This window comes from Bubalus kerabau, chromosome 5 (assembly GCF_029407905.1).
Source record: "Bubalus kerabau isolate K-KA32 ecotype Philippines breed swamp buffalo chromosome 5, PCC_UOA_SB_1v2, whole genome shotgun sequence".
Classification (NCBI taxonomy): Eukaryota; Metazoa; Chordata; class Mammalia; order Artiodactyla; family Bovidae; genus Bubalus; species Bubalus kerabau.
In genome coordinates this window covers 121,172,634-121,198,234 of record NC_073628.1, presented here as the reverse complement: position 1 = coordinate 121,198,234, position 25,601 = coordinate 121,172,634, and the positions used below count along the sequence as shown (strand labels likewise).

Sequence of the window (25,601 nt, the reverse complement as noted above, 5' to 3'; positions counted from 1 at the left end):
TTAAGTGCAAAATGATGGCATGGAGGGTGAAGCCACTAAAGCCATTCATTTTAAAATAAAAGATGTATTATTTTCTCATATACTGACTGATACACTTGGTGATGGACAGGACATGGGGTACATGAAAAATCTGATAAAGAGGTGCATTGATATCTGGGGAGTTGTGGAAACTCTAATGGAGGAGGGGAGGTGAAGTCTAATTATCTAAAGCTAGGTAGCTCAGTGGTAAAGAATCAGTCTGCCAATGCAGAAGAAGCAGGAAATGTCGGATCGATCCCTGGGTTGGGAAGATCCCCTGGAGGAGGAAAGGCAACCCACTCCAGTATTCTTGCCTGGAAAACCCATAGACACAGGAGCCAGGCAGGCTACAGTCCATGGGGTTGCAGTCAGACACAACTGAGCACCTAAATGTGCCACACACACACACGGAAAGGCCAAGCCTCAAAAAAGTAGGTCAGACCTAAACATGGATAAACCTCTCCACTCTACATAAGGAAAATTTTTTTTATCAACAGCTGATCATCTTGCCAAAGGAACGCATTGGTTATAGCAAACACCCTCTTCCAGCAACACAAGAGATGACTCCACACATGGACATCACCAGATGCCCAATACTGAGATCAGATTGATTATATTCTTTGCAGCCAAATATGGAGAAGCTCTATACATTCAGCAAAAACAAGACCAAGAGCTGACTGTGGCTCAGATCATGAACTCCATATTGCCAAATTCAGACTTAAATTGAAGAAAGTAGGGAAAACCACTAGACCATTCAGGTATAACCTAAATCAAATCCCTTACAATTATACAGTGGAAGTGACAAATAGATTTAAGGGATTAGATCTGACCGACAGAGTGCCTGAAGAATGATGGACAGAGGTTTGTAACATTGTACAGGAGACAGGGATAAAGACCATCCCCAAGAAAAAGAGATGCAAAAAGGCAAAATGGCTGTCTGAGGAGGCCTTACAAATAGCTATGAAAAGAACAGAAGTGAATGCCAAAGGAGAAAAGGAAAGATATACCCATTTGAATGCAGAGTTCCAAAGAATAGCAAGGAGAGATAAGAAAGCCTTCCTCAGTGATCAATGCAAAGAAATAGAGGAAAACAATAAAATGAGCAAGACTAGAGATCTTTTCAAGAAAATGAGTGATACAAGGGAACATTTCATGCAAAGATGGGCACAATAAAGTACAGAAATGGTATGGACATATCAGAAGCAGAAGATATTAAGAAGAGGTGCCAAGAATACACAGAAGAACTATACAAAAAAGATCTTGATGACCCAGATAATCACAATGGTGTGATCACTCACCTAGAGCCAGATATCCTGGAATGTGAAGTCAAGTGGACCTTAGGAAGCATCAGGACGAACAAAGCTAGTGAAGGTGATGGAATCCTAGCTGAACTACTTCAAATGCTAAAAGTTGATGCTGTGAAAGTGCTGCACTCAATATGCCAGCAAATTTGGAAAACTCAGCAGTGGCCACAGAACTAGAAAAGGTCAGTTTTCATTCCAATGCCAAAGAACAGCAATGCCAAAGAATGTTCAAACTACTGCACAATTGCACTCATCTCACAAGCTAGCAAAGTAATGCTGAAAATACTCAAAGCTAGACTTCAACAGTATGTGAACTGTAAACTTCCAGATGTTCAGGCTGGATTTAGAAGAGGCAGAGGAACCAGAGATTAAATTGCCAACATCCGCTGGATCATAGAAAAAGCAAGAGGATTCCAGAAAAACATCTACTTCTGCTTCACTGACGACTCTAAAGCTTTTGACGATGTGGATCACAACAAACTGTTGAAAATTCTTCAAGAGATGGGAGTAACAGACCACCTTACCTGCCTCCTGAGAAGTCTGTATGCAGGTCAAGAAGTAACAGAACCAAACATGGAATAATGGACTGGTTCCAAATTGGGAAAGGAGTATGTCAAGACTGTATATTGTCACCTTGCTTATTTAACTTATATGCAGAGTACATTATGTGAAATGCCAGGCTGAATGAAGCACAAGCTGGAATTGAGATTGCCAGGAGAAATACCAATAACCTCAGATATGCAGATGACACCACCCTTATAGCAGAAATGAAAGACAAACTAAAGAGCCTCTTGATGAAAATGAAAGAGGAGAGTGAAAAAGCTGGCTTAAAACTCAACATTCAAAAAACGGAGATTATGGTATTCAGTCCCATCACTTCATGGCAAATAGATGGAGAAACGATGGAAACCATGACAGACATTATGTTTCTGGGCTCCAAAATCACTGCAGTTGGTGACTGCAGCCATGAAATTAAAAGATGCTTGCTCCTTGGAAGAAAAGTTATGACCAATCTAGACAGAATATTAAAAAGCAGAGACATTACTTTGCCAACAAAGGTCTGTTTAGTTAAAGCTATGATTTTTCCAGTAGTCATGTACGGATGTGAGAGTTGGACTATAAAGAGAGCTGAGTGCCAAAGAATTGATGCTTTTGAACTGTGGTGTTGGAGAAGACTCTTGAGAGTCCCTTGGACTGCAAGGAGATCCAACCAGTCAAACCTAAAGGAAATCAGTCCTGAATATTCATTGGAAGGACTGATGTTGAAGCTGAAACTCCAATATTTTGGCCACCTGATGTGAAGATCTGACTCATCTGAAAAGACCCTGATGCTGAGAAAGACTGTAGGTGGGAGGAGAAGAGGATGACAGAGAAAAAGGTGGTTGGATGGCATCACTGACTCAATAGACATGAGTTTGAGTAAACTCTGGAAGTTGGTGATGGACAGGGAGGCCTGACATGCTGCAGTCCATGGGATCACAAAGAGTCAGACACAACTGAGCAACTGAATTGGACTGAACTATAATCTATGGGGTCGCAAAGAGTTGGACACGACTGACCAACTGAATTGGACTGAACTGAACATCTTGCCCACAGCAATGAGTTGAGATGCTGAAAAGTCACTAATTTTTAGGTCTTTATTTTCCACATGTCTTTCAATAAACTTTTGTTTCAGCAATTAACTTAACCTATAAAACAGCCTAAAGAATGTTATCTTTGTATCAAATGAAGAATCTTTTCTAAATAACCTTTCTAAAATCTCAGGTCGGCTATCAAAACAGATAATATTAAGTTAATAAAATTTTCTCTCAAATACAACTCCATACTCTTTGAAGCTACTATCATTATCAATTAGTAGGATTGACAGATATAAAGTGTTACTCCCTCAGTCCTATTCGACTCTGCAACCCCATGAACTGTAGCCCACCAGGCTCCTCTGTCCATGGGATTCTCCAGGCAAGAATACTGGAGTGGGTTGCCATTTCCTCCTCTGATAGATATAAAAAACTGCTGTAATTGTAGGATTCTTTATCCCTGGAATTATGCATGGCTATATCAGTGTATGTTTTGTTCTTATGTTAAAATGGGGTAAGAGAGTAATAGGAAAATTATTTCTTTTGAGACTTAATAAGAAAATATATATGTAAATAACACACACACAACCCCGAGCTCTGTGACTGGATTTTAATTGTTTTGGAAAACCAGCTCTATAAAGTATTTCAAACCAAAGCCACAGGAATGTAATGGATGTTACAAAGGTTTTGAAGATTATTAAGCATTTGAAGATGATAAAAATTAATCATCTTCCTTTCCTAAATTCAAGCAGAAGTCTCCTTTTCCAAAATCATATTCTGTGATCACAAATGAATGCCCATACAAGATAAGATTATGTCCAAGGCACCATTTGGTACTCAGTCTATATTTAAAAACCCCCAAACCAAATATGACAGCTAGAAAAAAAATCTAAGCTTAAGAGATAAAAATTAATTAAACTTTGGATACCCCGTCACAGAAAAAAATTCCCGCTGCAGAAAGTGCCAAGTTATTTATAACTCTCTCCCATAAGACTCCAAATATGAGACTGAGAAAACATTCATTATTTCAACTACTTCATCCATGGATACATGAGCTAGAAATCCAGAGTTCATGAAATTGACACAGAAATACAGAATTTTACATATTAAACCAACTGATAAAATGAATATTCACACTTGAGCATGATCTAGTTATAGTTTTGAATTCAAATGCTACAGTTGGGTTTTTTTTTTCTTTTTAATAATTTCAACCTTATTTTATAAATAAGGTGGATTATATGATTAAAAATCCAGGCCGATTACAATTTCCTAGCCTCACTCTCCCCCTGTCCTCTCCTCAGTTTCTAAACTAAGCAGATCACCACCTACTTCACAAACACAAAAACACACATTCATTGTTGTTTTGAGTATTATCTTTCAGGTTGAAGCTGCACACATTTATAGTATGCCTCAGATTTGCATTACATGACTGGTTTAGTTAACTTTGTAGAGGTGTCGATTTAAGCACAGGACATGTCATGTTTTTTTATTAATGTATAAGTAGAAGTTTTCTTAGTTCTAGTATTTGCCATATGACTCTAATTAATTTTTCACTCCAAGTGAAGCTTTATAATTTTCATATCCTCAGCAAAAGGTTTTTGTTATCTTGAGAATGACTTGACCAATCTAGACATAAATTCACTAAAGTATAAAATGAGACTAGATAGTACTGACCTAAAAAATAAATCTTACAACACTTTTGTCTAAATGGAAAGAATATTGACTGGTTCACTAGTGTTTATATAAGAAAATATTAACAAAAGTGCTGAAATTAACCCTATAAACATATAAAAGGAAAGATAAGAAAGAAGCAATTTCTAAGCCAAATAAGTTAGCTAAGTTCACTCTCCTACCCAAGAAAAAAGTGTGCATAAAGTGCAGAAATCAGCAATATTCCCATTCCTTCAACTTTTACCAAATTAGGTATTCTGCACCCAACTATATAACTGTGTGGACAACTGCTAACACCAATATTTTCAATCTTAACTCACCATAATGATGCTTCGAATTCTATCAAAATTAAATTATACAGTTAAATATTTCAAATTAAACATCTCAGCTTTAAAGAAAAAATAAAAACTAACACTTATAAATATGTTACAGTTTAAAAAGATTTTCACATACATCATGTGAAGAAGGCATGAGTTACTCTAAGAAAAGAAATAGTAGCTTAGCTAGGGTAGATGACATTAGTGAAGGCAGCTACAAACTCAGTTCAACAAACACATTTTCATTCACTTCTTTAACTGAAGGACTTGATTAACAGGTTATTTATTACCAGTTCCTAAAATAACACCATAAATGATGTGCTTTAATAAGAGATGTGAGTTCAATTTCTGGGTCAAGAAGATCCTCTGGAGTAGGAAATGGCAACCCAGTCCACTATTCTTGCCTGGAGAATCCCATGGACAGAGAAGCCTGGCAGGCTATAGTCTATACAGGGTTGCAAAGAGTTGGACACAACTGAAGTGACTTAGCAGAGCACAATAAAAAGAAACAGAGCTGACATATATTCACTGAGCATATAGCTCAAAAAAAGAAACAATTTCACTTTAGCAAGCATCCAAAATGCTAATGAATTTGCAGTCATTACAAATTTGAGTGTATTTTTCAATGTTTACACTGAACTTACTTTAAAAGATTTTAAGACCACATAACACTTGACAAAACAATATAATTATTAACTTTTAATACACTTTGATTCAAATGTCCATTGTCTTACAGTTAAAAAAAACCTTGCAATTTCAGTAGTTTCTGTTGATTAATGAATAATTAAACTGGCAAACTTTTTATTCATAATGCCCTCTACTGGTAGCTCAAGAAGTTCTGATATACTTACTACAGGAGGCTGGATTAATTTTTTAAAATGTGTTCCTGTACCAATTGCATATAAATCTCTTGGAAAGTTTGTTAAAAATACAACTTTTCTTCTCTACAAAATATCTACAGATATTGAAGTGATTTCAGTAAGTCTGAGATAGGATCTAGAACTCTGCTTTAATAAGCAGAGAATCATTGGCTTCATTAGTTATACCAATACCCAATTTTTGAAGTGCAATAACTTAATGAAAAGCTCTAGAAAGGCATTGCTATGCTTCTTTTACAGACAGAGACTGAGGCTCAAGACAATTTACCCCAGGTCACATGCTGAAAACCAGCAGAGCAACCAATACTTCCTTATTCCTGGAGGTATGTACACTTAGAGGAAAGAGTAACAAAACTCAACCAGCTTTAAAATTCTAGCGTTTATTTCTTTAGATACGGTTTTTGAACGCAGAACACACTACATCTTCTCAAACATGACTGCACATAAGAATCACCAGAGGAGTGAACAAAAATGCTTACACACAGGTCCCACTCCTAGCGATTCAGATGGAATAGGTTTAGGGTTAGCGCCCGGCCTTTTTTTCCTTTTTTTAAGCTCCCAGGTGATTATAATTGGCCACTAAGGCTGAGCACCACTTAGGCCCATTGGTGCTCAACCTTTAGTGTGCACAGAATCAGGACACAGACCACTAGGCCCTACCCCCAGAGTTTTCAATTCAGTAGGCAGGGCAGGGTTTGAGAATCTGCATTTTTAACAAGTTCCAGGTGGCTATGATGAGGCTGGTTCTGTGTCCACACTCTGACAACAAGTGGTTAAGCACACTGGCTAGTGGTCCTCAACACCTGCCTACACATTAGAATCACTTGGAGAAATTTTTTAAATTGTGATAGCCAGGCACACCCTCAGAATCAGAATCTCTGGGGTGGGGTCCAGGGGACAGTATGTTTAAAGCTTCTAAAATTAAGAAGGGTTCTCTACAGCAAAGTCCATAAAACCTATCAAAGGATGTATAGTGGGTAATATTTCTCAGTGGGTAATACAGTACAGAATTTCCATAGCTTTTTGGACTAGAAACACGTCTCTCGTGGCACAGAACAGCTCTGGATGTGTGAAATACTAGCCAACAGGATAAAGTGGAAACTGCTTTATGAAGCTGAAAAGACATTTCCCTCCAACCCCCATCCAGTCTCATCTTTTGCCAAACCCTCCCTCCCTCCACTGCCTGTGTTCCTATTAAAATATTAGTAACTCTCTATTGTAACTATCTGTTTTAATGTGACTGTTAGCACTATTTCTGCAAGCTCATTGGAGTCAGAGATTGCCTCTCATTTATCTTTGATTCCCTAGAGCCTAACATAATGCCAAGCACAGGTGGTGCTCAACAAACATTTGTTGAGTAATTGAAGTCAGATTAATATCTCTACTTTCTATAGAAAAGGTAATACGTCAAGCATGGCTTTTATGCAGTGTAGCATGTGAAACATCTTTTACACAGCTAAAATCAGAACTGAGTATTTCTTCTTCATAGAGCTACTTTTATGTAATATTGCCGTAAATTAAAAAAAAAAAACCTATGTGCACTTAGAGATGATATTTAACTTGGGATCTGTCCCTTCAGTCATTAGTAACTTAAGAGTAGCAAAAAGCTTTGGTAACCTTTCATTCTAAGAATTATATTAGCCAAGTGATCCAAAAAGAGGTACAAATGCTTTGCACACTAATGAGATAATGTTTCCAAAAACTCTTAAAAAGAAATAAGCAAAATCAAAAATTGCTATTGTTTTAAAAATCCAAGTTTTTAAAACTTTGACTTGTTAAAATCACATCAGCTTTTGGTTTTGTTTTTTAATTGGTAAAGAACAGCATTCTTCTCAGAGCAAGCTGTATGTCTAATTCAGATCAAGCAATTTTGGCATATAAAAAAAATAACTGCAAGTATTCTCCTTTAATGCCACAAAAGAAAACAACTGACTTCACACTACAAAGATGGCATGGTCAATTCTATACCTTTCTAGAACTATGTTTTCTATATACTTCATAAATATTTAATAATCACATACAAATCAAGTCTCAAAACACCGAAAGACTAAGTTGCTCCTCAAACTTTCTCAGTTTGCGGTACTGTGAGACTGTACTGGATGAAATCAACCATATTAACAAATATTAGCATGTTTTTCCTTTTAAAGGGCAGTGATAATTACCTTAACATATACTACTTTTTATTCTGGAGGAGGAAATGGCAAACCATGCCAGTATTCTTTGCCTGGAAAATTCCATGGACAAAGGAGCCTGGTGTACAGTACAAGGGGTTGAAAAGAGTCAACACAACTGAGCAACTGAGCACTCACACACATTCAACACGTAATTACTGAGTGCCCATTATGTACTGGTGAAGACTCTTAAGAGTCCCTTGAATTGCAAGGAGATCCAACCAGTTCATCCTAAAGGAAATCAGTCCTAAATATTCATTGGAAGGACTGATGCTGAAGCTGAAACTTCAATACTTTGGCCATCTGATGTGAAGAACTGACTCATTAGAAAAGACCCTGATCCTGGGGAAGATTGAAAGCAGGAGGAGAAGGGGATGACAGAGGATGAGGTGGTTGGATAGTATCACCGACTTGATGGACATGAGTTTGAGCAAGCTCCGGATGTTGGTGATGGACAGGAAAGCCTGGTGAGCAGAAGTCCATGGGGTTGCAAAGAGTCAGACATGACTGAGAAACTGAACTGAACTGAACTGAACATTATGCGTCAGGCATTATTCTTGGAGCTACAGTTATGCAGTAAAGAAAAGTTCCTTATGAAGCCTACAATCTAGCCAATTTTTTTCTAGAAAGGAAAAAAGTAGATACATTTTTGTGGTCCAGATGATCAACTGAAGTAGGCATTCTCTGCAACAGAGGGAGACGAGTTCAATCTAAGAGCTACTAGTTTATGAAACTTGCTGGAAGACTCCCAGCAACTCTGATAAAGCCGATAAGCCTAAAAGAAAGAGTAAAGTAAGAAATAAATGAAATCTTGAAATTAAGTCGTATTTACCTCTGAATTCCTTCCAGAATATCTTTAACAGCTGCCATTAACTTTTGAAGATATACAAATGCTTCTTCAAATGCTGCTATCTTTGAAGACGTCAGAGTTGAATTTGAATCCAACCTTTGAAACACATCCATGCTAAAATAGAAAGAAAAGAAATGCTCATAGGTACACAAGCAAATTTACTGTAATTCAAGTATTCTGACTTCTAATGTATAAAATAATGTTTATAACTTATAGCTGATAATGTTGATCAGTTTAAATGAGAAATAAATGTCCAGACATCCATTCATGCAAAGAATAGGGGTCAACAACTATATAGGTCTAATAGAAAGTAATACTGTAAAAACTGTGAATAATGTTTCACTCTAAGAGACCATAAGAGATAGAAGGGAAGTAATGCTATCAATCTATATTCAAGTCAGTATGTAAGTAATGACCGTACTCCCATATACAAGGATGAAGAAAAAAAAATCACACATCAGATTTAGACTTTGCTGAAACTGGATGTTATAAATGTTCATACACTTTGTTCTGATAATTTCAATTTTAGAAACAGGCACAATTAATAACCACCTCAATGTCCAACAATATTTTTAAAAAAGTATTAAGTAGTAAATTAGCAACCTGATGAAATACCAAATTACTGTTACGATGATGCTTATGCCATCTATGAAACAGAAAAATTAAGGTAAACAAAATGTACTCATATAACATAAAAACAACCATATAAAAACTCAAAACATATGCTGTATGGGTTGAACACTCCCCCCCCCCAATTCATGTTCACCCACAACCTTATTTAAAATAGGATTTTTGCATATGTAAGTTAAAATGAGGTCATGCTGGGTTAGGATAGACACTACCCTATGTGAAGACAAAGGTAGAGACTGGACTGGAGTGATATATCTACAAATACTGCTGGCAGCTACTAGAAGCTGGAATAGATTCTCCCTCAGAACCTCCTAAAAGAACCAACTCTGCAGACACCTGGATTTCAGACTTTCTAGTCTTCAGACTGTGACTGAATAAATTTCCGTCATTTTATTTTTCAATATTTTTATTAAGTATAGTTAATTTAGAATGTTGTGTGCATTTCTGCTGTACAGCAAAGTGATCCAGTTATACATATATATGTACATTCTTTTTTAATATTCTTTTCCATTATGATTTATCATAAGATACTAAACAATAGTTCACTGTGCAATATAGTAGGACCATGTTGTTTATCCTTTACTTATATAAAAGCTTGCAGCTGCTAATCCCAGCCTCTTAAGGTTGTGCATAAGTGCTCTAGGACTTCCCAGGTGACTCAGTGGTAAAGAATCTGCCTGCTAAGCAGGAGACAAGGGTTTGATCCCTGAGTCAGGAAGATCCTCTGGAGGAGGAAATGGCAACCCACTCCAATATTCTTGTCTGGGAAATCCCATGGACTGAAGAGCCTAGCAGGCTACAGTCCAAAGGGCTGCAAAGAGTCAGACACGACTTAGTGACTAGTACTCAGAGTAGTTTTATATGAAAAATAGTGCATGGTCCACCAGATTTTCAAATAAACATCTCTATGTGAAAGGCTCAAACATGAATATGTTGAGAACTGGTTCTACAGTGACTCTGGTATACAATCAGATACAGCAAACAATGAAGTAGTTTAAAAACTATACAATGATAAAGTAATTATAAGCATTTTTCACTTACTGAAGGGCTATAATATAAAGCGTATTATCCAGAAATTAACAAGAGCTCTGTAATATCCAACACAAACGTATGTATATTACAGGTCACTTCTAAACCACATAAAGTATTCAAATATTTTCTAAATAAAAGAAAGATTAAAATATCTTAAATATTGTGTTTTTTTCTTTTTATTTTTTTACTTTACAATATTGTATTGGTTTTGCCATACACTGACATGAATCCGCCATGGGTGTACATGTGTTCCCCACCCTGAACACCCCTCCTACCTCCCTCCCCATCCCATCCCTCTGGGTCATCCCAGCGCACCAGCCTGAGCAACCTGTATCATGCATCAAACCTGGACTGGTGATGTTTCATATATGATAATATACATGTTTCAATGCCATTCTCCCAAATCATCCCACCCTCACCCTCTCCCACAGAGTCCAGAAGACTGTTCTATACATCTGTCTCTCTTTTGCTGTCTCGCATACAGGGTTATTGTTCAGTTCAGTCGCTCAGTCATGTCCGACTCTTTGCGACCCCATGAATCACGGCATGCCAGGCCTCCCTGTCCATCACCAACTCCTGGAGTTCACTTAAACTCACATCTATCGAGTCAGTGATATCATCCAGCCATCTCATCCTCTGTCGTCCCCCTTTCCTCCTGCCCCCAATCCCTTCCAGCATCAGAGTCTTTTCCAATGAGTCAACTCTTTGCATAAGGTGGCCAAAGGACTGGAGTTTCAGCTTTGGCATCATTCCTTCCAAAGAACACCCAGGGCTCATCTCCTTTAGAATGGACTGGTTGGACCTCCTTGCAGTCCAAGGGACTCTCAAGAGTCTTCTCCAACACCACAGTTCAAAAGCATCACTTCTTCGGTGCTCAGCTTTCTTCACAGTCCAACTCTCACATCCATACATGACCACTGGAAAAACCATAGCCTTGACTAGATGAAACTTTGTTGGCAAAGTAATGTCTCTGCTTTTGAATATGCTATCTAGGTAGGTCATAACTTTCCTTCCAAGGAGTAAGCGTCTTTTAATTTCATGGCTTCAGTCACCATCTGCAGTGATTTGGGAGCCCCCCCCCCAAAAACAAGTCTTGACACTGTTTCCACTGTTTCCCCATCTATTTACCATGAAGTGATGGGACCAGATGCCATGATCTTCATTTTCTGAATGTTGAGCTTTAGGCCAACTTTTTCACTCTCCTCTTTCACTTTCATCAACAGGCTTTTTAGTTCCTCTTCACTTTCTGCCATAAGGGTGGTGTCATCTGCATATCTGAGGTTATCGATATTTCTCCTGGTAATCTTGATTCCAGCTTGTGCTTCCTCCAACCCAGTGTTTCTCATGATGTACTCCGCATATAAGTTAAATAAGCAGGGTGACAATATACAGCCTTGAGGTACTCCTTTTCCTATTTGGAACCAGCCTGTTGTTCCATGTCCAGTTCTAACTGTTGCTTCCTGACCTGCATACAGGTTTCTCAAGAGGCAGGTCAGGTGGTCTGGTATTCCCATGTCTTTCAGTATTTCCCAGAGTTTATTTTGATCCACACAGTCAAAGCCTTTGGTATAGTCAATAAAGCAGAAATAGATGTTTTTCTGGAACTCTCTTGCTTTTTCGATGATCCAGCGGATGTTGGCAATTTGATCTCTGGTTCCTCTGCCTTTTCTAAAACCGGCTTGAACATCCGGAAGTTCACGGTTCACATACTGCTGAAGCCTGGCTTGGAGAATTATTGTTATTATCGTTCTAAATTCCATATATATGCGCTATTATACTATATTGGGGTTTTTCTTCCTGGCTTACTTCACTCTGTATAATAGGCTCCAGTTTCATTCACCTCATTAGAACTGATTCAAATGTATTTTTTTTAACGGTTAAGTAATACTCCATTGTGTATATGTACCACTGCTTTCTTATCCATTCATCTGCTGATGGACATCTAGGTGTCTTCCATGTCCTGGCTATTATAAACAGTGCTGCGATGAACATTGGGGTATACGTGTCTCTTCAATTCTGGTTTCCTCAGTGTGTATGCCCAGCAGTGGGATTGCTGGGTCATATGGCAGTTCTACTTCCAGTTTTTTAAGGAATCTCCACACTGTTCTCCAAAGTGGCTGTACTAGTTTACATTCCCACCAACAGTGTATGAAGGTTCCCTTTCTCCACACCCTCTCCAGCATTTATTGCTTGTAGACTTTTGGATAGCAGCCATTCTGACGGGCGTGAAATGGTACCTCATAGTGGTTTTGATTTGCATTTCTCTGATAATGAGTGATGTTGAGCATCTTTTCATGTGTTTGTTAGCCATTTGTATGTCTTCTTTGGAGAAATGTCTGTTCAGTTCTTTGGCCCATTTTTTGATTGGGTCATTTATTTTTCTGGAATTGAGCTGCAGGAGTTGCTTGTATATTTTTGAGATTAGTTGTTTGTCAGTTGCTTCATTTGCTATTATTCTCTCCCATTCTGAAGGCTGTCTTTTCACCTTGCTTATAGTTTCCTTTATTGTGCAGAAGCCTTTAATTTTAATTAGATCCCATTTGTTTATTTTTGCTTTTATTTCCAATATTCTGGGAGGTGGGTCATAGAGAATCCTGCTGTGATTTATGTCGGGGAGTGTTTTGCCTATGTTCTCCTCTAGGAGTTTTATAGTTTCTGGTCTTATGTTGAGATCTTTAATCCATTTTGAGTTTATTTTTGTGTATGGTGTTAGAAAGTGTTCTAGTTTCATTCTTTTACAAGTGGTTGACCAGTTTTCCCAGCACCACTTGTTGAAGAGATTGTTTTTTCTCCATTGTATATTCTTGCCTACTTTGTCAAAGATAAGGTGTCCATAGGTGCGTGGATTTATCTCTGGGCTGTCTATTTTGTTCCATTGATCTATATTTCTGTCTTTGTGCCAGTATCATACTGTCTTGATGACTGTGGCTTTGTAGTAGAGCCTGAAGTCAGGCAGGTTGATTCCTCCAGTTCCACTCTTCTTTATCAAGATTGCTTTGGCTATTCGAGGTTTTCCGTATTTCCATACAAATTGTGAAATTATTTGTTCTAGCTCTGTGAAAAATACCATTGGTAGCTTGATAGGGATTGCATTGAATCTATAGATTGCTTTGGGTAGTATACTCATTTTCACTATATTGATTCTTCCAATCCATGAACATGGTATATTTCTCCATCTATTAGTGTCCTCTTTGATTTCTTTCACCAGTGTTTTATAGTTTTCTATATATAGGTCTTTAGTTTCTTTAGGTAGATATACTCCTAAGTATTTTATTCTTTTTGTTGCAATGGTGAATGGAATTGTTTCCTTAATTTCTCTTCTATTTTCTCATTATTAGTGTATAGGAATGCAAGGGATTTCTGGGTGTTGATTTTATATCCTGCAACTTTACTATATTCATTGATTAGCTCTAGTAATTTTCTGGTAGAGTCTTTAGGGTTTTCTATGTAGAGGATCATGTCATCTGCAAACAGTGAGAGTTTTACTTCTTCTTTTCCAACTTGGATTCCTTTTATTTCTTTTTCTGCTCTGATTGCTGTGGCCAAAACTTCCAAAACTATGTTGAATAGTAGTGGTGACAGTGGGCACCCTTGTCTTGTTCCTGACTTTAGGGGAAATGCTTTCAATTTTTCACCATTGAGGATAGTGTTTGCTGTGGGTTTGTCATATATAGCTTTTATTATGTTGAGGTATGTTCCTTCTATTCTTGCTTTCTTGAGGGTTTTTATCATAAATGGATGTTGAATTTTGTCAAAGGTTTTCTCTGCATCTGTTGAGATAATCATAAGGTTTTTATTTTTCAATTTGTTAATGTGGTATATTACATTGATTGATTTGCCAATATTGAAGAATTCTTGCATCCCTGGGATAAAGCCCACTTGGTCATGGTGTATGATCTTTTTAATGTGTTGTTGGATTCTGTTTGCTAGAATTTTGTTAAGAATTTTTGCATCTATGTTCATCAATGATATTGGCCTGTAATTTTCTTTTTTTGTGGTATCTTTGTCAGGTTTTGGTATTAGGGTGATGGTGGCCTCATAGAATGAGCCTGGAAGTTTACTTTCCTCTGCAATTTTCTGGAAGAGTTTAAGTAGGATAGGTGTTAGCTCTTCTCTAAATTTTTGGTAGAATTCAGCTGTGAAGCCGTCTGGACCTGGGCTTTTGTTTGCTGGAAGATTTCTGATTACAGTTTCAATTTCCGTGCTTGTGATGGGTCTGTTAAGATTCTCTATTTCTTCCTGGTTCAGTTTTGGAAAGTTGTGCTTTTCTTTTCTTTTTTTTTTTTTTTAAGTTGTGCTTTTCTAAGAGTTTGTCCATTTCTTCCAAGTTGTCCATTTTATTGGCATATAGTTGCTGATAATAATCTCTTATGATCCTTTGTATTTCTGTGTTGTCTGTTGTGATCTCTCCATTTTCATTTCTAATTTTACTGATTTGATTTTTCTTTGTTTCTTGATGAGTCTGGCTAATGGTTTGACAATTTTATTTATCTTCTCAAAGAACCAGCTTTTGGCTTTGTTGATTTTTGCTATGGTCTCTTTTGTTTCTTTTGCATTTATTTCTGCCCTAATTTTTAAGATTTCTTTCCTTCTACTAACCATGGGGTTCTTCATTTCTTCCTTTTCTAGTTGCTTTAGGTGTAGAGTTAGGTTATTTATTTGACTTTTTTCTTGTTTCTTGAGGTATGCCTGTATCGCTATGAACCTTCCCCTTAGCAGTACTTTTACAGTGTCCCCCAGGTTTTGGGTTGTTTTCATTTTCATTCGTTTCTATGCATATTTTGATTTCTTTTTTTATTTCTTCTGTGATTTGTTGGTTCTTCAGCAGCGTGTTGTTCAGCCTCCATATGTTGGAATTTTTAATAGTTTTTCTCCTGTAATTGAGATCTGATCTTACTGTATTGGGGTCAGAAAAGATGCTTGGAATGATTTCAGTTTTTTTGAATTTACCAAGGCTAGATTTATGGCCCAGGATGTGATCTATTCTAGAGAAGGTTTCATGTGCGCTTGAGAAAAAAGTGAAATTCATCGTTTTGGGGTGAAATGTCCTATAGATATCAATTAGGTCTAACTGGTCTACTGTATCATTTAAGGTTTGTGTTTCCTTGTTAATTTTCTGTTTAGTTGATCTATCCATAGGTGTGAGTGGGGTATTAAAGTCTCCCACTATTACTGTGTAATTGTTAATTTCCCCTCTCATACTTGTTAGCATTTGTCTTACATATTGTGGTGCTCCTTGTTGGGTGCATATATATTTATGATTGTTATATCTTCTTGGATTGATCCTTTCGTAGTGTCCATCTTTGTCTCTTTTCACAGCCTTTGTTTTAAAGTCTATTTTATCTGATATGAGTATTGCTACTCCTGCTTTCTTTTGGTCCCTATTTGCATGGGATATTTTTTTCCGGCCCTTCACTTTCAGTCTGTATGTGTCCCTTGTTTCAAGGTGAGTCTCTTGTAGACAACATATATAGGGGTCTTGTTTTTGTATCCATTCAGCCAGTCTTTGTCTTTTGGTTGGGGCATTCAACCCATTTACATTTAAGGTAATTATTGATAAGTATGATCCCGTTGCCATTTACTTTATTGTTTTGGGTTCGAGTTTATACACCCTTTCTGTGCTTCCTGTCTAGAGAAGATCCTTTAGCATTTGTTGGAGAGCTGGTTTGGTGGTGCTGAATTCTCTCAGCTTTTGCTTATCTGTAACGCTTTTGATTTCTCTTTCATATTTGAATGAGATCCTTGCTGGGTACAGTAATCTGGGCTGTAGGTTATTTTCTCTCATCACTTTAAGTACGTCCTGCCATTCCCTCCTGGCCTGAACAGTTTCTATTAAAACATCAGCTGTTATACTTATGGGAATCCCCTTGTGTGTTATTTGTTGTTTTTCCCTTGCTGCTATTAATATTTGTTCTCTGTGTTTGATCTTTGTTAATTTGATTAATATGTGTCTTGGGGTGTTTCGCCTTGGGTTTATCCTGTTTGGGACTCTCTGGGTTTCTTGGACTTCGGTGATTATTTCCTTCCCCATTTTAGGGAAGTTTTCAACTATTATCTCCTTAAGTATTTTCTCATGGTCTTTCTTTTTGTCTTCTTCTTCTGGGACTCCTATGATTCGAATGTTGGAGCATTTAACATCGTCCCAGAGGTCTCTAAGATTGTCATTTCTTTTAATTCATTTTTTTCCTGTTTCATTTATTTCTACCACTCTATCTTCTACCTCACTTATCCTATCTTCTGCCTCTTATTCTACTGTTGGTTCCCTTCAGAGTGTTTTTGATCTCATTTATTGCATTATTCCTTATATATTGACTCTTTTTTATTTCTTCTAGGCCCTTGTTAAACCTTTCTTGCATCTTCTCAATCCTTGTCTCAGGCTATTTATCTGTAACTCCATTTTGTTTCCAAGATTTTGGATCATTTTCACTATAATTATTCAGAATTCTTTATCAGGTAGATTCCCTATCTCTTCCTCTTTTGTTTGGTTTGGTGGGCATTTATCCTGTTCCTTTACCTGCTGGGTATTTCTCTGCCTTTTCATCTTGTTTATATTGCTGTGTTTGGGGTGGCCTTTCCATATTCTGGCAGTTTGTGGAATTCTCTTTATTGTGGAGTTTCCTCGCTGTGGGTGGGGTTGGATGGGTAGCTTGTCAAGGTTTCCTGGTTAGGGAAGTTTGTGTCAGTGTTCTGGTGGGTGGAGCTGGATTTCTTCTCTCTGGAGTGCAATGAAGTGTCCAGTAATGCGTTATGAGATGTCAGTGGGTTTGGTGTGACTTTGGGAAGCTTGAATATTGAAGCTCAGGGCTATGTTCCTGTGTTGCTGGAGAATTTGCATGGTATGTCTTGTTCTGGAACTTGTTGGCCCTTGGGTGGTGCTTGGTTTCAGTGTAGGTATGGAGGCGTTTGTTGAGCTCCAATCAATTAATGTTCCCTGGAGTCAGGAGTTCTCTGGTGTTCTCAGGATTTAGACTTAAGCCTCCTGCCTCTGGTTTTCAGTCTTATTCTTACAATAGCCTCAAGACTTCTCCACCTATACAGCACCAATGATAAAACATCTAGGTTAAAGATGAAAAGCTTCTCTACAGTGAGGGACACCCAGAGAGGTTCACAGAGTTACGTGGAGAAGAGAAGTGGGAGAAGGGAAATAGAGGTGACTAGGAGGAGAAGAGGGGGAATCAAAAGAGGAGGGAGCAAGCTAGTCAGTAATCACTTCCCTATGTGCTTTCCACAGTCTGGACCGCTCAGAGATGTTCACGCAGTTATACAGAGAAGAGAAGAGGGAGGAAGGAGACAGAGGTGGCCAGGAGGATAAAGAGGGGTGGGGAATCAAAAGGAGAGAGACAGATCCAGCCAGTAATCAGTTCCCTAAGTGTTCTCCACAGTCCAGAACACACAACGAGATTCACAGACTTGGGTAGAGAAGAGAAGCGGGAGGGAGGAGACAGAGGCGACTTGGTGGAGAAAAAGGAGAGTCCAAAGTGGGAGAGAGCAGTCAAGCCAGTAATCTCGCTCGCAAGTAAAAATGGATACTGAAGATTGGGTTCTTAAAGGTACAAAATTGATAACAAATACCAAAAAGCAAAGATTAAAAATCTAGAGTAGAGGTTGGATTCTCAAAAATACAATATTAAAGAAAAAACAAAGTCACAAAAATTATAAAATATATATATGAAGTTTGCTTTTAAAAATAGGGTTGTTGTTTTCTTTTTTTTTACAAAGTAATAGTAGGTTATAAAAATGAAAATTAAAAAAAAAATTTTTTTAATAGTCAAAATATATCTAGGACTTTCTCTGGTGTTGTTGTGGACAGTGTGGGGTCAGTTCACTTTCAGATAGTTCCTTGACTGGGCTTATACTTCTCAAGATCTATGGGCCCCTTCCTATGTAGTCGGTGCTAACTACAGGGTTTTAATCTATTGTACCTGTCATTTCCAAGGCGGTTCCCTCTGTTTTAGCTTCTTCTGTTTGCTGGCCTCTTCACTGTCTAATTTCCACCCTGACACAAAGGGGGCAGCGGTAGACATTTTTTAAGGCTCACTTGTTCAGTCGTGCTGTGGGGAGGGAGGAACGCTGCAAACAAATAACACTGGCATGTGCTTGCAGTGTCTCATCCACACTGGGTTTGCCCCACTCACGGCATGTGTGCTTTCCCTGTCTACACTGCTTAGGCTCTAGGTTGCTCTGCTGGGAACTGTCTGAGGCCAGCCCTGGGTTGTATGCACTTCCCAGGTCTAAGCACTCAGGTTCAGGTACTCAGGTACTCCACAAAGGCGCAGACTCAGTTGGGCTTGCATTTTGTGCCCTTTCCATGTCCGAGCAGCTCAGGTGACTAGGTGCTTGGCGAATGTGGTCGCTGCGACTTATCACCACCCCCATCCCTGCCACTCAGTTTTCTGGGTGTATAACCGGCGCACCTTCTCAGGTGTGCTGTGTCTCTCTTCTGGGGAGCTGATCTCTGGCTGCGACCCTCCCGGCAGATGTCGATTGTTCCGAATCCCAAGAAGTCTTGGTTAGCAACAAAGCCTGCTTGCAGTTTGGTAGATGATGCCTCTCTGGGGCCGCGATTGCCCCCTTCTGGCTCTGGCTGCTCTTGCCTGCCTGTCTCCGGTGAGGGATGGGCAGGTCCACAGCCGGCTAGCTCTGCTCAGTTCTTTGTTCTGTTAGCAGGCCTGGCGGTGTCTTAGGTTAGGGCTTTTCCCAGGATAGCTATCCCACAGTCTGCTTTGCTATCTCAAGTTAGTTCCCTCAGACTGCCCTCAGGGCATTCAGGCCTGGTCCTTACTCTAAGCAATGCAGCCCCCGCCTCCCTGCCCAGCCCCAACTTGCTAGTGGTGGATGAGGGCCTCTGTGGGGCTTCTCCACTGGGGGTTACCGTTGGGCACGTAATCTGTGGGTTTGAATTATTTATTTATTTATTTTTCCTCCCAGTTATGTTGCCCTCTGAGGTTCCAAGGCTCGCCACAGATTCTCCAGTGAGAATGTTTCCTGGTGTTTGGAAACTTCTCTGTTTTTTAAGACTCCATTCCCGGGACGGATCTCCGTCCCTACCTCTTTTGTCTCTCTTTTTATCTTTTATATTTTTTCTTACCTCCTTTCGAAGACAATGGGCTGCTTTTCTGGGTGCCTGATGTCCTCTGCCAGCATTCAGAAGTTGTTTTGTGGAATTTACTCAGTGTTCAAATCTTCTTTTGATGAATTTGTGGGGGAGAAAGTGGTCTCCCTGTCCTATTCCTCCGCCATCTTAGGACCGCCCCCTTAAATATTGTTTTTGCTTTAATATTCTTTCGCTTAGTGAAAGGCAAAGGAGAAAAGGAAAGATATACCTATTTGAATACAGAGTTCCAAATAATAGCACAGAGAGAAAAGGAAGCTTTCCTCAGTGATCAATGTAGAGAGATAGAGGAAAACAATAGAATGGAAAAGACTAGAGATCGCTTCAAGAAAATTAGTGACACCAAGGGAACATTTCATGCAAAGATGGGCACAATAAAGGACAGAAATGGTATGGACCTAACAGAAGCAGGAGATATTAAGACGAGGTGGCAAGAATACACAGAACTATACAAAAAAGATCTTGATGACACACATAAACACGATGGTGTGATCATTAACCTAGAGCCAGATATCCTGGAGCACAAGTCAAGTGGACCTTAGGAAGCATCACGACAAACAAAGCTAGTGGAGGTGATGGAATTCCATCTGAACTATTTCAAATCCTAAAAGATGATGCTGTGAAAGTGCGCACTCAATATGCCAGCAAATTTGGGAAACTCAGCAGTGGCCATGGGACTGGGAAAGGTCAGTTTTCATTCCAATCCCAAAGAAAGGCAATGCCAAAGAATGTTCAAACTACTGCACAGTTGTACTCATCTCACACTCAAGAAAAGTAATGCTCAAAATTCCCCAAGCCAGGCTTCAACAATATGTGAACTGAAAACCTCCAGACGTTCAAGCTAGATTTAAAAAAGGCAGAGGAACCAGAGATCAAATTGCTAGCATCTGCTAGATCATCGAAAAAGCAAGAGAATTCCAGAAAAACATCTACTTCTGCTTTATTGACTATACCAAAGCCTTTGACTGTGTAGATCACAACAAACTATGGAAAATTCTGAAAGAGATGGGAATACCAGACCACCTGACCTGCCTCCTGAGAAATCTGTATGCAGGTCAAGAAGCAACAGTTAGAACTGGACATGGAACAATAGACTGGTTCCAAATTGGGAAAGGTATACATCAAGGATGCATATTGTCACCCTGCTAATTGCAGAGTATATCAAGCAAAATGCTGGGCTGAATGAAGCACAAGCTGGAATCAAGATTGCTGGGAGAAATATCAATAACCTCAGATATGCAGATGACACCACCCTTATGGCAGAAAGTGAAGAGGAACTAAAAAGCCTCTTGATGAAAGTGAAAGAGGAGAATGAAAAAGTTGGCTTAAAGCTCAACATTCAAAAAACTAAGATCATGGCACCCAGTACCATCACTTCACGGCAAATAGGGAAACAATGGAAACAGTGACAGACTTTTATTTTATTGGGGCTCCAAAATCACTGCAGATGGTGACTGCAGCCATGAAATTAAAAGACGCTTGCTCCTTGGAAGAAAGGCTATGACCAATCTAGACAGCATATTAAAAAGCAGAGACATTACTTTGCCCTCAAGGGTCCATCTAGTTAAGGCTATGGTTTTTTCAATAGTTCTGTATGGATGTGTGAGTTGGACCATAAAAAAAGCTGAGCACCAAAGAAATGATGCTTTTGAACTGTGGTGTTAGAGAAGACTCTTTTGAGAGTCCCTTGGACTGCAAGGAGATCCACCCAGTTAATCCTGAAGAAAATCAGTCTTGCATATCCATTGGAAAGACAAATCCTGAAGCTGAAACTCCAGCATTTTGGCCACCTGATGCAAAAACTAACTCATTGGAAATGACCCTGATGCTGGGAAAGATTGAAGGCAGGAGGAGAAGGGGACGACAGAGAATGAGATGGTTAGATGGCATCACTGACTTGACAGACATGAGTCTGAGCAGGCTTTGGGAGTTGGTGATGGACAGGGAAGCCTTGTGTGCTGTAGTCCATGGGGTCGCGAAGAGTCAGACATGACTGAATGACTCAACTGAACTGAACTATTGTTTTAAACTATTTCAGTTTCAAAGTGATTATCTCTGTCTGGTATAAACAACATTCTGCTAACAAGAATATACGATAAGCCACAACATTAAAAATACATTAAGACTGGACAAACAAAATCTTTGCTTTATATGAGATTACAAAATTTTAAATATTGTTTTCTTTACCTCACATGTCAGATATAGTTATTTCTTTAGTATAAAAGACTATAATTTGTTTGAAAAAACTTTTAATTATAGTCAAGGACTAAAAATCAGTCCTAAATCTATAATTGAATGAGAACAGATGTTTAAATGGAGTGCTAAGACCACTTTACTGCTCTTGTAAACAACTAGAATGGATAGAGGCTCTTAATCCAAAATAAAAAAACAGGCTCTCAAACCAAAATCATATTTCAAGGCATACATTATGATCAACATATTAGTTATATAAAGACTATGGGCTTGAGGAAAATTATGGAAGGGAGTGTTGGCCTACTTTAAAATCAGTTGTTGTCGATTATTTTTTAAGTTACTCCAGCAACCTATTTAAAGACCTACTCACAAATGGTCTCTATCTTTTCATTTTACTAAGACAAGAATATGTGTATGAAAGTAACAAAAGTATTACTCAACTTAAGTATTTATCTATAAAAAAATTTTTACATGAATTCTTCCTAATCCAGACCGATGTTTTCTTTACATTATTTTGCATCTTATTTCTTAGAAGCCTTCGGATCCTGCTAATTTTTTTAGCCACTCCTGGTGACTAGTCATTGGTTTTGACATGTTGGCAAACGATCTGACATATCTGGCAATGATTCTCATCAAAGTTCCACATCTGAATCACTAGACAGAAGCACTAGTTCAGCTTCAGTCCTCAAGTGAAGTGAAAGTTGCTTAGACTTGTCTGACTCTTTGTGACTCATGGACTATAGCCTGCCAGACTCCCCCTGTCCATGGAATTCTCTAGGCCAGAATACTGGAGTGGGTAACTGTCCCTTCTCCAGGGCATCTTTCCAACCCAGGGACTGAATCCAGGTCTCACACACTGCAGGTGGATTCTTTACCAGCTGAGCCACCATGGAAGCCATGTGCTACTGAATTAGAATTTCTAACAAGAGAACCTAACCATATATATTTTTTACCCTCTCCAGATAATTCTGAGCCCCTATTTAAGCAGCACTACCTCCAAGGTATAATTTGACAAAAGGCCCTCATAAGATAATCTAGTACAAACTATATTGCTAAAGGCACAAACCAGGGCTTCCCTGGTGGCTCAGTAGTAAAGAACCCACTTCCCAATGCAGGAGACACAGGTTCCATCCTTGATCCAGGAGAATCCCACATGCCGTGGAGCAACTAAGCCCATGCACCACAACTATTGAGCCTGTGCTCCAGAGCCTGGGAGCCACAACTATGGAAGCCCATGTACCCCACATCCTGTGCTCTGCAAAAAAAGAAGCAATGAGAAGCCTGTCCATCGCAACTAGAGTAAGCCCTGCTCGTCGCAACTGCAGAAAAGCCCAAGTAGCAACAAAGACCCAGCACAACCAAAAGTGAATAAACAAACAGAATTTTAAAAAAACTAAGACACTTTGTAGTTAAAAAAAAAAAAAATTTCACAACCCAAACACTATTTAATGAACACTAGCAATAATGGAAAACCCTGAAACTCAAAAATTCTTGTTAATTTAGTACCTGTTTTGATACAGTGTAATCCAAACATTCTCTAGGACAGACCAGATTTCTTGATGCCTGCTGGGTTGGGGAGGATAAGAACTGGAGAAAATGGTGATTTCTTGGTTATCAGATTTCGTCAGAGAATTATCTTCCTGGCTTTTACCCGGTGTATTTTTTGAAGAATTTTGCTTAAGTTTTGCCTTGCCCTGGGGAAATAAGAATTACATAATATGCAGCAAGTCCTTCACTAGTAAGTGAGAGAGAAAGAATGCCAGTTGTAGATTACAAATGTTCTGCCTTTCTTGGAAGTGCTATTTATTCTTTGTCCTTGATTATGTACAGAATATTACCAGAATAGAATCAGAGCTAAAATTTTTTTTCTTTTTCATTTATATGAAACAGTATTTCCAATGTATTTATTACAGAGTATAGAAGTAGAATTCTACTTGTAAGGGATTAAGAAATAAGTGAGCAAAGAAATGGGAACAATGGTTATATACTGCTCTTTTAAGAAGTTTGGTAGTTGATGGAAGGACATGGTATAGTAAATAGCATGATCAATTAAAAATATTTAAGAACAGATCTGAGCATATTTCTAAACAGTGTGAAAAAGCAATACCATTGATTCAAGTGATATTTTCTTTAAAAAAATCACCCTGGGTGAAAATATTAACTTAGGTGAAAAATACATATGATAGAATGCAAAAAAAAGTTTTTAACTATGAGTTTATTGAGTTTGTTGACTTGGCTCATCTATAACATCTTTGTGAACTTAAATAAAATCACTCCATTTCATTAGGTTTCCTTTGTTGATAAAAGTATGATTTTAAACATTAGCTTCATGCTTATCAAATTTAAAAAAAAAGGAAATTTCCAAAACTGTGGGTAACAACTGTTGATAGTTACTGAGCACTTCTTATGTATAGGAATTTTCTAAGAACTTTATATCTATGTAACTCATTTAATCCTCACAACTACTCTGTGAAGGAGATACTATGATTATCTACATTTTATTGAGGCAAAGAAAGGATAAATAAGTTATGCAAGGTCACACAGCTGGTAAGAGACATGAACAGAATCTGACCTTTAGTATAAGTGAATGAAGTATATATGAATAAGTATATATGAATGTGGTTATATTCTCTCTCCAGCTCATAAAGGTAAATATTACCCTTTTATTTCTTTTCAGGAAGGAAGAAAACTGCCTGTTTACATTAATTATGAACTTAATAAATACACATGAACAGAAATATGAATTTTGTTTTGAGATAAATGTGTTTAATCATCACATAATGCTTTTTCTCAGCTTTCAAACAGAAGTGTATGCAACATACAAATAGGCTGCTTTATCAAACACTTACATAGCACTTACTATGTGCTCTCTGCTCTGCTAAGTCGCTTCAGTAGTGTCTGACTTTGTGCAACCACATAGACAGCAGCCCACCAGGGTTACCCCGTCCCTGGGATTCTCCAGGCAAGAACACTGGAGTGGGTTACCATTTCCTAGGCTCTACAAGTATTAATTTAATTCTCATGACAGTTCTAAGGCAGAGATTATTATACTCTTTCTTATAAAAGAAGGGATTAAGGCTTTGAGAGTTTAAATAACCAGAAATTAAAAACACAACTAGTCAGGATGGGAAGTCTGAGGAACGTAAGTCTAAAGTTTATTAAAAAGACTTATTTTAAATAGTCTATCATTCTGGAAGGGCAAGTCTTTTTTTTTTTTATGATGTTAAAAGGTTCATAAGGGAAAAAATATATATCCTTCCCTCTACCCCATTTATATAAAATCTGGAAAATGACATTACTTAACTTTCCATTTTGGTTTCTCAGAATCAAATGAATAATGAATATTCCTCTTTTTCTGATTTTCTACACTTGGTAAATTAAGATAAGGGGGATTTTTTTTTTTTTTTTTTTTTTACAGTTACTATACTTAGATATTCTATTCCTGGAGGTAATCTCTTTCTTTTCATTGTTCAAGTTAGTGACACATAACTAAGTATTCAGGTCATAAATCACATGTACTCTACAAAATAACTGCTATTGAAAGTGCATTTTAAAAGCCCAAGCTAAATCACAATGTTCTTGGCTGACTTAGACAATGAATTGTTTCAAACACGAAAATAAAGCAATACTTGAAAGCTCTAATTGTGGAAAAAACACAAGTTGTTTCAAACAATCAGACTAATGCTTAATGTTGAGGGAAAAGCACTAAAGAGAATACTAGATTTTTTGTCCTTTGTCTTCTTGAATCTCTTGCTAATGTGACAGCTAGAAAATCAGGATCCAAGAATAAATAACTTACTAAATAACAGGCCAATATGTTTACAAGTGGGCAACATATAACAGGCATACAA

General features: G+C 38.1%; 1 protein-coding gene across 9 annotated transcripts in view; it reads right to left on the bottom strand.

The window, feature by feature from the left end:
* Nucleotides 1-25,601, bottom strand: part of SWT1 (SWT1 RNA endoribonuclease homolog) — a 112,538-nt gene that overhangs the window by 31,969 nt on the left and 54,968 nt on the right. For 7 of the 9 annotated variants that reach the window (XM_055582938.1, XM_055582934.1, XM_055582939.1 and 4 more), the window contains 2 exons: nt 23,257-23,444; nt 8,766-8,897 (listed from right to left, as the gene is read on the bottom strand). In XM_055582938.1, the coding sequence (XP_055438913.1) occupies nt 8,766-8,897; nt 23,257-23,444 (320 nt within the window). Of the gene's footprint in view, nt 1-8,441; nt 8,618-8,765; nt 8,898-17,336; nt 17,476-23,256; nt 23,445-25,601 lie in introns of those variants that run through there. The other 2 variants (XM_055582941.1, XM_055582942.1) reach the window with 2 other exon arrangements.